Genomic DNA, 14464 nt, shown 5'->3' on the forward strand with positions numbered 1-14464 from the left:
ATCTCTTGGGAGTTCACAATGATCAGCTTCATGACGTGCTGAGTCTGCTGAATAGCCTTCGACAATTGGTCGGAACGGAAGTGATGGTTTAGTGTTTGAAATGCTTGAAATATGAGTATTTTTTCCCTCACACACCTATCGTTTAGCTTCAGAAGATATATTATTCATCAACTGGGGTCGTATGGATTACCGTCGTATCCTTTTTGCGTGGTTTTTGAAGCGTCAACTTTGAAGGACCCTATGCACAACAGACTCCCAGAGATGGATTATTTTGTGTTTTGTGTTCCACAGAAGAAAGAAAGTCATAAACATACATCTGGGACAGCACGAGGGTGAGTAAATGAGAGAATTTTCTGTTTTTGGTTGAGATTTCACAGATAGGTCTAATAAATTACATGACAAGTTGTGCATGGAATCTTTGATTTTATTTACACTATTTACAGTTCTTGTGGTTGAATTCAACTGACATTCATAGCAAATGTTCCTAACACTGTATATTACAAACTTATGTAAAGCTTGTTCTGTAGCTGTTCAAAATTATATTGTCATTTACACCCTGACTTCCAGATTAGATAAGACACATGAATAGCATTTAAAACAGATATTGATATTGAGCATTGAACCTATTAATGTCCAGATATTTACTAGAAAGTGTTTATGTGCACATCTTTTTATATGAGCATATGTGTAGTTCTTTTGCAGTTTTTTCACATAAGACGGGCACAAATCTTTATATAGAAATTCTACGAGTCACCATATGGCATCCAGCAAGTTGTCAAAATCTCTTTCTAATGTTGTCTATTTGTATGCCAGTAGTTTAGCCACTGGAAATATTGTCAGATGAAAAAAGAGTGAAACAGTCTTTGGCAACATTGTTTTTCTACAGGCTTGAATGGGTTCAAAGGGTTCAGAATGTTCTCCATGAACATTCAGTGGTTGTTAGTGTTGTCCAGTGGATGGCACTGTTGCACAGTTTTGGTCACATCCATCCATCCATTCATCTGTGGTGGGCAGTTTTTGTATTTCATTAGCCAGCTTGTAAAGCAGATATTAAGCTGAATCTGTCTTTGGCAGTGATTTTAGAGAAACAAAGTCTTCAAGTTATTTTCAAGGCGATCAACGGGGCGATCAACGGGGCAGTCTCCGTGGCGATGGGGAGGGTGGTCTTCGCACTGGTGGCAGATCATAATGCCCGGGAATGTGGCTGTTGATGGGCAGATCATAATGATTCTGAGGTTCCTGCTCCACAACGTTGCCAAGGGAACAATGTTCTGTAATGCAGTGAACAAACACATTTCACACCAGATGTGATACATGACACATCAAGAAAAAAAAGCCACGTTCTCGTGTACCCATATGGCAAAATATGCAAAGATTTCGAAACAATATTGTTAATATATATTTAAAAATATATTTGCATATAATTTGAGACATTTTAGTTACCTGTATTTCCTCACATATTTTGACCATCTGCTATAAATTTTCAATTTAGACAGTCCAATTTATATTTTTAAAAATACATTTTGCATTTAGCCAAAATATATTTTAAGACTGGAAATGTATTTTCTTGTAGTTTAAACAAAATATATCTTCAATTTAAAAAATAAATAAAATTGTGCTGTCTACAGCATATATTAGAATATCAAATTGGAATATCGTAACATCATAATGTATATTATAATGTTACGATGCCTAAATTCACTTGTAGCATTAAAATGATTGATTTTATGAGTTTTTTATTTAATTTTAATTTTATTTAAACAAAATAGTATAGGGTTTTCGTATAAGCCATTTATCGGTTATCAGCCATAACATTAACATAATTCTTGTCTTATCATGCATCCCTAATTCTGACCATATACTGTATATATATATATATATATATATATATATATATATATATATATATATATATATATATATATATATATATATTTTTCCCCGGTATCGGTTCTGTTAAAGGAGAACTCCGGTAAAATTTGGAGTGCTGTCAGTACAGAGAACAACGACAAAAATCGGTGTTGCCTACACCGTGTTATCCTCTTTTTAAAATTTGCACCCTGTTGACTTAAATGGGGCAAGTTTTAAACCTGCTTTTAGCCTCTTAACATCTTGTGTCATTACAAGTGCACAGCCATGTGAGTGATTCCTTCAGAGTGAACACGGTGAATCTGACTGCAGTAGATGTGAAAGATATGAATAAAAGTGATGTTAATTCAGCCAGCGCACATACCTGTATTTACTTCCTGTTTTCGGTCGAAGTCCACAGTAGTCGATTGTCGAGTTCACGCGCGTGATCATAGGTAACTAAGCAACAGTGGAGACTCAGACAATCGACTACTGTGGACTTCGACCGAAAACAGGAAGTAAATACAGGTATGTGCGCTGGCTGAATTAACATTCAAAGCAAATTTTATAAAGAGGATAACACGGTGTAGGCAACACCGATTTTTGTCGTTGTTCTCTGTACTGACAGCACTCCAAAAAAAAAAAAAAATTAGCTCAATGTTAAAATTGACCGGAGTTCTCCTTTAACACTCTCAAATCCTTCAGAACAGATAGAGTGATATCCAGTTTCTTTTAATAAAAATAAATAGGCCTACCTCTGCATGACAGAGTGGAGGGAGCCATGACGGGTGGACTGATTTCAGTGTAGGATCTTTCACGAGACACTGCAGACTTCATCTCCATGTAGCTGCTCTCTGGAGGACATGGTGGCAGGCCGGGCAGATCTTTGATGGTGGCATACGGGTTCTCACTGTTCAGAGAGCTGCTGCTCACTGCCACACAGGAATCTTTCAGCTCTGCAACCACAACAAGGTGTTAGACACAATTAAACAAGATATGAAGAGTTCAGATGCAAAAGCCTCTAAGTGCCATCTGAAATTTTCTTCTAGAATGATCATTTTTATCAAGCTCGTATATTTAAGTTCAGTAATTTCACTTAAATAGCAATGCAAGTTACCTATTAATTGTCATTTAAGTGAAATTACTGAACTGAAATATACAAGCTTTATAAAAATGATCATTCTAGAAGAAAATTTCAGATGGCACTTAGAGGCTTTTGCATCTGAACTCTTCATATATAGAAGAAGAATATCTGAGTGAATTTGACCTTTGTTGTAGTGCTTCCCAAGTGTAGCACTATAGCTGTAACTTCTATCAATCCCAAAAGCCCCTGCAAACACAATAAGACCACATCCAATTTACTCAGACAACTGCACAACACAAAACAAACTCAAGAATACGGGGAAATTGTTTCGCAGTATCCATTACCTGGATCTTTAGGTGGCTCCTGGTGTTTCCAGCCTGGAGGAAGAGTAGCATTAGTCTCAGCCGCAAACAGACCTCTCCTCTCCCTCTCCATGTTCTTCAGACTGCAGAACAGCTGGTTGTTGGTGTTCTGTCAAAGCATGAAACACAAATGAAGGTCATTCCTGTTATATGTTCAAAATCCAGCTTTCATATACTGTACTTCATATAATAAAACATATTATTTTGCTTTGCTCCAAAAACAGACAATGATTGCTAACACTTTCTGTTAAACATGTAATCAATTAATATACATACTGCGCTACAGCACACTACTGCAGACATAATTATGGCATAATTATTACTTTTAATCTCATTATGACTGTCATAACTTTGACTTTTTATCTCATAATTTCGACTTTTTATCTCATGATGATGATTATTTATCCTATCATTATCATTTACCAAAGCATGATTTTTTCTTGCGGAAATGGGCTTCCATGAATTCTGTTTAAAAAATTTGTACAAATGTACACCAGTTCTGGTTCATTCATCACTTGCAAATCAAGTGGACTGCATTCTGAGATACAGCATTGTATACTGAACATTTTAGTGTAACGCTTATGTATTAGGCCTATTTTAGCAGACTTACAAATTAAAAACATAACAGGCAATTTGTCACAGAGCCAGCAATATTCATAGTATAGTATAGATAGTATATTCAGAACATAGCCATAGTATTACCTTGATGGCTCTGTCCTGGTTGTTGGGCAGGTGTGGCAGTGGAGGTCTGTTCTGAGACAGTGTGTGGTAACTCGGGTTTGAGTAATAGTGATGGTAGCTGTGCGGAACATCTACAAGAAAAATGCAAATATCTCATTTAATATTTGAATATGCTGTTTCTAAACTGTAACATATAAACCATATTTAATCTGATGTAAATGAAAACAAAGCTGCGAGGAAGAAAATAGAATAGGAAGAGCTTTACTCTTTTAAAGAATCCATGTCAGTTTGCAAATATTGGCTTATTGCTTAGGCTGACAAACAAATGGCTATTGTCTATTTAGAAAAAGGCGACAAGCACCTCAACATATGCACTTCCACAATTTTTTCCTGGAAATAAATTAATACTTTTATTCAGCAAGGATGCTTTAAATTGATCAAAAGGGACAGTAAGATTTGTATTTCAAATAAATGCTGTTCTTTTTACTGAAAAGTTTAACGGTTGTCACAAAAATACTGATCAGTACAACTGTTTTCAACATTGATAATACTGTTTCTTGAGCAGCAAATCAGCATTTGAATGATTTCTGAAGGATCATGTGACACTGAAGACTGGAGTAATGGCTTCTGATCAGGGGCAGCTTTGCCATCGCAGGAATATATATATATTTTTAAATATATTAAAAACACTTATTTTAAAGGGATAGTTCACTTTGAAATAATTTTTTGGTATGTTTTAGCTTACCTCAAGGGCATCCAAGATGTAGGTGTCTTTTTTTCCGCAGTAGTTTCAATTTTTATATTTTTAGGTCAAACCGTTCTTGTCTGTCAGTCATATAATGCAGGTCTATGGTCATTATCTCAAAACACAAGCACAGAGTCCAAATTAAAACAATTCCCCGTCGTCCAAATGAAACAATTCCCCATCGTAAGTACACATTGATGGCCTAAGACACGAAACGAGCGGTTGTGTGAGAAAACGAACAGTATTTATATCGTTTTTACCTCTTGAACACAGCCGCGTCCAAATGTTCTGATCTGACGTGTGCGCAGACTGGTGCATAGATATATACACACTAGATGTCGCCTTGTCTACGGCAGTTCATTGGAACGAATGTCTTTAAGGCGACATCTAGTGTATATATCTATGCACCAGTCTGCGCACACGTCAGATCAGATCACTTCGACATGGCTGCGTATAAGAGGTAAAAACTATATAAATACTGTTCGTTTTCTCACACAAACCGCTCGTTTCGTGTCTTAGGCCATCAATGTGTACTTACGATGGGGAATTGTTTAATTTGGACGACGGGGAATTGTTTTAATTTGGACTCTGTGCTTGTGTTTTGAGATAATGACCATAGACCTGCATTATATGACTGACAGACAAGAACGGTTTGACCTAAAAATATAAAAATTGAAACTACTGCGGAAAAAAAGACACCTACATCTTGGATGCCCTTGAGGTAAGCTAAAACATACCAAAAATGTATTTCAAAGTGAACTATCCCTTTAAATTGTAATAATTTTTCACTACCATTTTGATTAAATGCAGCCTTGGTGAGCGTAACAGACTTTTAAAAAATCCTTTTCAATGGTAGTGTATAAATATATTAGTTATTCAGTACAACAATTCTTTGTAGCTCTGGTGTCAAATTAAATTTGATGGCACTACTGAAAGTATCAGAAACTCCTGTGGCTCACCTGGCACAGCGTACTCTGAACTGACTGTGCGGGTTGAGGAGAAAGACACAACGGGTGTATTTGTTTGTTTGTCCTGCTGTCTGCGCCGATATAATAGCAGAACAGCCAACAGGAGCACAACCAGAATCACCAGCACCACAATGCCTGTGATCGCACCCCACGAGTCCCTTTCCACTGGAGAAACAGGCACCATCATACTCAGCTCCTTCTCTGAAAAACACACAACCGTTTCCATTGACAATGTCAACATAACCAAAACAAATAAATGTGTGTTACTAAACACAAATGGTTTCTAGGCTGCTTTTAATACCTGGTTTGCAGTCCTCGCCTGGTCCAGGTACACATATACAGTCTCCAGTGTGAGGGTCGCAGGAATGGTTTGGGGGACACGAGCAGGTCTGAGCACAGTTAGTGCCGAACTTCCCAGTCTGACACACTACAAAGAAAAACATTTGGCAAATGTTTGATGAACTTGTAGAGTGTGAGAGACATTTAGAGCCTGGTCCAGGAACAAAATGAGTTATTTCTTCCGAAAGCACATCCAGGAAATCTGGCAAATAGTCGTTTCGAGGAGAATCGACTCTAATATTCAACTTCAGCGTAATCATTTTAATACGTTGCACAAAGTCATTTTCTTATTCAGTATTTTTGTTTTGTTTCCAGCAAAAAATATCTAAACATTCTTAAATCAAGATATATTTACTTGAGGAGCAAAAAAGTTGTATTTTCTGAGAACAGTTTTAAACATAGCCTAAGTAAGATTTATGCTTAAAACAAGAAAAAATACCGCCAATGGGGTAAGAACGATCAACTTAATTCAAAGAGAAAACAGAGAAAAGGTTTCCTTAATTTTGATAAACTTTTAGAAAAAAAAAAATATCTTATGTTATTTTGCATCTGATCTGGACATCAAAAATCCAGTGAAATCAAATAGTTTATAATAGAGAAAGTCTGTTGTCCAGAAACTCACATAAAGAGCAGTCCGGTCCAGTCCATCCAGTGGGACAGAGGCACAAACCATCCTGGTGGTGACATGTTGCATTGTTGGTGCACCTGCACACATTGCTACAATGGCTTCCATACCGACCAATGGGGCAGGCTAGAAATAAGACAAAAACAGAAATGAAAATGATGTACACAAGCCTTAAATAAGAGGGCTGTACTGAGTCTGCTGCTATGGGAGATATAGCAGGTTTAAAGGGATAGCTCACTCACAAATGAAAATTCAGAAATTATTTACTCACCCTCATGTCATTTCAAACATTTATGCTGTTATTTTATCAATAATTATTATGACCGCCGCTAGCGTAGCTAGCCGGTCATATAGGGATTGTCAAAGTTTTTTTTTCTTTTTTTTTTTCGTCACCTTACTGAATTTTTCCTAAATAACTACCTGAACCGTGGCACCGAGGATGAAGACATTTTTATGGTATGTTGGTCTACTAGACTTTTACGGAAAAATTTCGTTTGGTCCGCGGGGGCCACTTCCCCCCCCGCGCTGGGGCCCCCGTAAATTTTTCGTCAACGATACCAGGGACACCGAAACACCGGGGAACATGAAATTTGCTGGGCATGTAGCCCCACTAGACTTCTAAGGAAAAATTTCGTTTGGTCCCCGGGGGCCACTCCACCCCCGCGCTGGGCCCCCCCCCCAAACCCAAAAAAATGCAGTTTTTCCTAAATAACTACCTGAACCGTGGCACCGAGGATGAAGAAATTTTTATGGTATGTTGGTCTACTAGACTTTTACGGAAAAATTTCGTTTGGTCCCCGGGGGCCACTTCCCCCCCTCGCGCTGGGGCCCCCTTAAATTTTTCGTCAACGATACCAGGGACACCGAAACACCGGGGAACATGAAATTTGGTGGGCATGTAGCCCCACTAGACTTCTAAGGAAAAATTTCGTTTGGTCCCCGGGGGCCACTCCCCCCCCGCGCTGGGCCCCCCCAAACCCCCAAAAATGCAGTTTTTCCTAAATAACTACCTGAACCGTGGCACCGAGGATGAAGTAATTTTTATGGTATGTTGGTCTACTAGACTTTTACGGAAAAATTTCGTTTGGTCCGCGGGGGCCACTTCCCCCCCCGCGCTGGGGCCCCCGTAAATTTTCCGATACCAGGGACACCGAAGCACCGGGGAACATGAAATTTGGTGGGCATGTAGCCCCACTAGACTTCTACGGAAAAATTTCGTTTGGTCCACCCCCCCCCCCCCCCCTCGCTGGGCCCCCCCAAACCCAAAAAAATGCAGTTTTTCCTAAATAACTACCTGAACCGTGGCACCGAGGATGAATAAATTTTTATGGCACATCAACCTAGCCCATAATCACTCATTTGTGATTTGCGCCCCTCCCATAAAAAATGAAAATGCAATATTATTCTGCTTTAATCGCCCCTATCTTCAGTGGAGATGTTCAGAACTGCACCATATTTCATGTGTATGATTAACTTGACAACCTCTGGGGGTATCCTCTGCTAAGTTTTGTAGAATTTCATCCATGGGGGGGTATAAAATAAATTCATTTATGTGCACATTTAGTGACTGTACACTCATCGGCCTGTAGATGGTGCTGTTGAGCGAAGGGTTGCTGGTTTAGGATGATACTGTCACACACACACATGCAGGAATACAAACAAACGCAAGCATGCACACACACTGACATCCACACGCACAGACACACACCCATACACACACATACAAATCCACATGCACAGACACACACACACACACAAACACACACGCGCACACATGTACGCACACATACATACACGCACAGACACACACACACACACAGACACACACATACACAAATACACACACATACACATACACACACACACACACACACACACACACACACACACACACACACACACACACACACACACACACACACACACACACACACACACACAGACAGACATGCACATACTATTACTTTTTTTAGGTATATACATAAACACGCAATACAGCCAAATTACTCCACGTCATTTATTTTTGTGGAAAGCCAGTGCAGGCCTGAGCGGCGGTCATATTTTGTACCGCGATGCGGTACATCTAGTTTTATTTATTTTTGGTGAATAATGACTTACATGGCCAAAAAACTATAACCATAAAAGTTGTCCGTTTTTGGAGCTTGACAGAGAAGGTCACTATGAACTGTAATTGTATGAAAAAGTATTGCGTTACAATTCAAGTCAATATTTTTTGTTAGAAATTACATAGGGTTGTTGAGCAAATAAAGACAAAATTTTGATTTTTACATGACATCCCTTTGAGTGTGCATCTGTATATCTAACCTTGATCACACAGTTGTCCGATATATCCAGGCAGACACAGACAATCGCCTGTAATGTGATGGCAGGACATGGCATGTACACATGTTGGGCATTGACGACTGCACCTCTCTCCGAATAGACCAGCACTACACACTACAGAGAAAAGAAGGGAGCACTCTCTTAACCAGCTCTAATGTGACCTGAGCTCTCAGAGACTCAAGGATGACTGTGTGCTTACTGTGTTGACACTGAGCTCCCCAGAATCCGGGTTTGCACAGGCAGATTCCGGTATGTGCCTGACAGGTGGCGCTGTTGAGGCAGGAGCAGGTCAGGTTGCACTGAAGGCCCCACGTTCCCTCTGGACACTGCTGTGTACAGCGCAGACCTGAAGAAAAATAACAAACTCTTTTGTGCTGTTTAAGGTGTAATGCTCTATTTTAATAGCTTGGGAAAAAAGTTTCATCAGTTTCACACTTGATCCTAATTTTCTGAGAACTGATTATATACACAAGACTGATGACATACTTCAACCATTTTCTATAAAAACGGTCACTTATTACTTATGTTTGGGGTCTCAGATATATTTTTATGAATCTCTGACAAGTGTAGAGATTTGTGGAAATGTTATATACAGATTTGCTGATAAATACAAAGCCCTGCACGACATGCAGACAAAAATATATATACTGTATTGTGGCCACGAATTAAGTAGGCCTATTCATTCTCTCGTTTTAGTTAAATCGTGGCCAAGAATGAAGAGTTTCTTCACATGACTTAATTTGTTTTCTCGTTTTAGTCAATCGTAGCCACATTGAACTCGTCCCTCGTTTAAGCTAAATTAAAAAAAGGGAACAAATTATTTTACTGTGCGCATGATTTACTTAAAACAAGGGAACGAATTAAAAAGTGCTGATGTATTAGTAAGTCATGGAAACAAATTCATGGCCACGATATACATTTTTCCCAGCATGTCATGCGGGGCTCCGTAGATATTGAATAGCACATACTGCACACAATACTCCATTCAATAATGCAATGCGCTCGGCTTGTCCTTCCATTTCCAGAGTGACGGATTATCAATCGTGATTGTTATTTTCTGCTTGACATGTTATTTGATCAACCAAAAGCTGCTATTGATTTAAACCTGCATCACTGCTTACTGTATACTGTTTTGTGTACTATTTTTTAGGCCATAATTATAAATGTGATCGAAGTCCTACCTGTCCAACCAGGTAAACACAGACACTGGCCAGTAACACTCTCACATCCTTCATCATGCAGACAGTCACATTGGTGACGACAGCCTGGGCCGAACATCCCGCTCTGTTCAAACCAGAATGGAAATACTGATTCAGAACGATCAAGTAACTCTGACTCTGCCCAGTGAGATTACTCGGCTCTAACAAAATTGCTACTTTAATTTAAATGATGGCCATGCAACATATATTCATAAGAGTGTTATGCATTTGCCATCCGGTTAATAACTTATGCTGATGGTGTAAAAATGACTGCCGCTGATCTAGGAGACAGATATGCTGAACCGACAACAACACAGATGTCAAATTCAGTTCATGGGAGGAAAAAGTGTGACAAGCTGAATTGCCTGCATCTTCTGAACTGGTTAATGTAAATGAAATACATGTGCACTGTATGCTACAGCAGATATTTGAGTTACCGGACAGGTCTCGTCACAGGAAGCTCCTCTCCAGCCTGCGGTGCACTTGCAAGAACCATCGGCAGGGTGGCAGGATGCTCCATTTGCACACTGGCAGGTGAAGTTGCAGCCGGGACCCCATGTGCCCTCTGAACATGCGATGGAACAGTCATGTCCTCTCCACCCTTAACACACACAATTAGGGTGACATTTTTCTCACTTCTCCAATCAGACAGTCAATATTACTTAAGAGGAGAGGCTACAGAAGGAAAAAATATTTTTAATATGTTTTTTATTGTAATAAATTTGAAAATGTAATTGATGGCAAAGCTGAATTTTCATCAGCCATTACTCCAAGCTTCAGTGTCACATGATCCTTCAGAAATCATTCTGCTAAACTGATTTGATACTCAAGAAACATTTATTATTATCAAAGCTGAATATTTTTGATAAAAAAGGAAAAAGTTCAAAAGCATTTAGTTCAAACAGCAAAAGTTCAAAGAATTTATTTGAAATAGAAATCTTTTGTGACATTTATAAATGTTTTTTTCACTTTTGATCAGTTTAATGTTTTGTTTTTTTTGCAGAGTGAAAGTATTAATTTCTGAAGTGCATATATAACCATAAATAATATGATAAAGATCAAGAGGGCATCTGTAAACAGTATTTCACAGCATTGTTCCCTTCATTGTATCTTTTCATTAATTACTGACTCTCTAATGCTCTAAATTCATTAACCAAGTGTTTTGTTTACAATTGAATTAGTTAATTCTTACTTTTAATGTGTAGTGTACCAAAACTCACCTTCCTTACAGAAACATGTTCCATCGATGGGAGAGCAGGCTATAGAGTTTACACAGATACAAGGAGACAAGCAGCCCTTCCCATAGAAACCATCCTCACAGAGCTTCTCGCAGTGCAATCCCTACCCACACACACACACACACACACACACACACATACATAGGCATATTAAACACCTGAGATGGCATTAGTTACCTGTATTGTGAGTTATTGCAGAAGTTTTGTTTGTGACCGTGTCTGTCCCACTCACCGTATATCCGGGCGCACAGTGGCACTGGCCGGTCACCGTGTCACACACCCCTCCATTCACACAGAGGCAGGGCTCCAGACAACCGTTACCATAGTAACCATTTGCACAGGTTTCATTACAGTACAGCCCCGCCCACCCAGGCTGACAGGTACACTCCCCCTTCAGAGGGTGACAGCTGTAACATCCACAACACAATCAAAACATATGACATATGGGAAAATTGCTGAAGCTAGTAATTTTTTGTTATCAAAACAGCATTTGGTTAATAGAATGATCAGTTGATTGATAGAACTGATTGGTCAAATAGTGAGTCTTTGTTCTCAGCAGTTTTGTTATTGTTAACTAAACTAAGAATTCAATTTGTTAATTGAAATAAATCTGAAATAAAATAAAAAATATTAGATTAAAACTCTAAACTAATTATTCTAAAATAAAATTGAACAAAGATGGATGTAGTTTTCTAGTAGTAGTTGTGCACTGGCAAATCAAAGCTAGTGATCGTCAGTAAGAGACATGGAAGCACAAAGCACACCTGAGAGTGTTTTGTGAGTTGCAGAGGCAGCGGTTTTCGCAGTGCATGCCGTAGGCCCCATCGGGACACATCCTGTGATCACAGCGCGGACCCTTAAACCCCGACTCACACAGACACCCACCGTGGATGTTATAGCAGCGGGCTCCATTAGCACAGTCACACACACCCTTACAGTCCTCGCCGTACGTACCCACTGCACACTCCTCGTTACACCTTCACAGGAGACACAGGAGAACCATGCTCAAATAACTAGCAGTGGATATCAGACTTTTACAGCTTTTCTAGATTACTAAATATTTTGAATGGCCAAATACAATCAATAATATACACAATCAACTGCATTGTTTATATTATTTATTTGATACTACAATTTTATTGATGATATTTTTATTTTGTATTATATTAATATTAGTTTTGACATTATTTTTATTCATGTAAAATCTTGTCACAGGGAGAAACTGTGTTCAAGAACACTTAAAGGAATAGTTCACTTAAAAATGAAAATGTTGTAATTATTTACTCAACCTCAAGTTGTTGCAAACCTGTAGGAATTTCTTTCTTCTGCTGAACACAAAGGAAGATATTTTGAAGAATGTCGGTAACAGTTGATGTGCCCCATTGACTTCCATAGTAGGAAAAGAAATACTATGGAAGTCAATGGGGCACATCAACTGTTTGGTTACCGACATTCTTCAAAATATCTTCTTTTGTGTTCAGCAGAAGAAAGAAATTCATACAGGTTTGAAACGACTAGAGGGTGAATAAATGATGACAGAATTTTCATTTTTAAGTGAACTATTCCTTTAAGACACTTTTCCACCATCGGGCCGAACAGTTCTAAGAATGATAAGGAGCGGTTCCGGTTATATTTCCACTTGAGCTTGGTTCGGCACAGCACGATTACAAACCGTTCTCTGCCCAGAATTCTCAGCACAGTTGGCTAAATAAGGTGTGTGGCAAGATTCGTGTAGTGATGTCGCCACTCAGGATTGGTTGCTTGTCTTTTGCCTGGCTGAGAGTTTCTCTGTAGCTGGCCAAGCGTGCTATTTGAGTGAAGTTAATGGAAGTTAATAATAAAATTAAAAGAAATATCTGATCATCCTGTACAACGCGGTTTCTATTTACCTCATATCATCTGTAAACTGTTGCCTTACCAAGGCAACGACTGACGCATTTGTATTACATTCCATAGAGCCGTTATCAGCCCCACAGGGAAAATTAAACCATATCCGTATCGGCTGAGCTGGATCGGCACAGATTTCAACGGTTAAACAATGAGAACGGTTTGTCCCGACAGTGGAAAAGTGGCTTTACAGTATGGCTTGATACATATGAGCCTCAAGGGATCTGTAAACTGTATTTTTTTAAGCTATAAAAGCTATCACCTGTGCTGGAATAATACATTTTCTTAGTATAATCTGAGTGTACATTATACAGACCTTTCTCCAGTAAAGCCTGCATCACACTGACATTGGCCTTTTTCTGGATCACAGTGACCTCCATTATGGCACAAACATTCTTTAGCACAGTTTGAACCAAAACGGCCCGGTGGACACCGCTCAGTACACACTGCACCCTGAAACAGAGAGAGAGAGGAGAGAGGCTGAAAATGCATGACCACCAAAGAATAAAACAAAACAAAACAAAACCAAGACAGATTTCTCACCATCCAGCCGGGTGGACACAAACACACCCCTCTCCCCTGGCAGATGCCTCCATTCTGACATGGGCAGCGTGCAGGACAGCGGGTCGGCCTTATACACGGCTCCTCGCACCTGAGAGGCAGAGACACCATTCAAAAATGGTTTTAGGATTGTAAAACAAGAAAGAAAGAATTCAATTGCACACTTTCTTGGCCACTGACCACCAGATGAGAAAATTTGTGACAGATCAGAACGTAATGCTTCCATTCAAGGAAATACTAAGAAATAATTACGAAATTCAAGTTAGTTTTTCAATTCTACTTTTCATTCCATTCAAATTGTTATGCACAATTTGTAGAGGTAAATATAATACATAAAACAGCACAGGTGTGCATGGCATTATATTTTCCACTCAAACACTCAACTGAAATTGCAGAAAAGACCAAGGGCCAGATTTACTAAACAGGGCAAATTAGCGTGGGAGCGCAAATAAAAAAAAGAGCAGATGAGAGAGGAAAGTTCTGCGTGTGATTTACTGATGACGTGCAAATTAAAGAAAACAAACATAACCCGATCATTACTATAATGACCAATGCAATCTACCAAGAGCAGCGCAAATTAGCTT

At 39.1% G+C, this 14464-nt stretch overlaps 1 protein-coding gene across 2 annotated transcripts in view; it reads right to left on the reverse strand.

Moving 5' to 3' along the window:
* Positions 1-403: 403 nt before the first annotated feature.
* The window catches only part of pear1 (platelet endothelial aggregation receptor 1), a 41401-nt gene continuing 27340 nt past the window's right edge, over positions 404-14464 (reverse strand). For both annotated transcript variants that reach the window (XM_082149747.1, XM_082149746.1), the window contains exons 8-24: positions 13863-13971; positions 13636-13772; positions 12197-12409; positions 11665-11839; positions 11415-11535; positions 10632-10795; positions 10177-10279; positions 9195-9341; positions 8978-9109; positions 6650-6778; positions 5990-6115; positions 5680-5889; positions 3997-4106; positions 3277-3403; positions 3116-3178; positions 2604-2804; positions 404-1271 (exon numbers count right to left, since the gene is read on the reverse strand). In XM_082149747.1, coding sequence (XP_082005873.1) covers positions 1129-1271; positions 2604-2804; positions 3116-3178; positions 3277-3403; positions 3997-4106; positions 5680-5889; positions 5990-6115; positions 6650-6778; positions 8978-9109; positions 9195-9341; positions 10177-10279; positions 10632-10795; positions 11415-11535; positions 11665-11839; positions 12197-12409; positions 13636-13772; positions 13863-13971 — 2410 coding nt within the window. In that variant the 3' untranslated portion in view covers positions 404-1128. The remainder of the gene's footprint in view (positions 1272-2603; positions 2805-3115; positions 3179-3276; positions 3404-3996; positions 4107-5679; positions 5890-5989; positions 6116-6649; positions 6779-8977; positions 9110-9194; positions 9342-10176; positions 10280-10631; positions 10796-11414; positions 11536-11664; positions 11840-12196; positions 12410-13635; positions 13773-13862; positions 13972-14464) is intronic.

Source organism: Leuciscus leuciscus (genome assembly GCF_965113295.1).
Source record: "Leuciscus leuciscus genome assembly, chromosome: 20".
NCBI classification, from domain to species: Eukaryota; Metazoa; Chordata; class Actinopteri; order Cypriniformes; family Leuciscidae; genus Leuciscus; species Leuciscus leuciscus.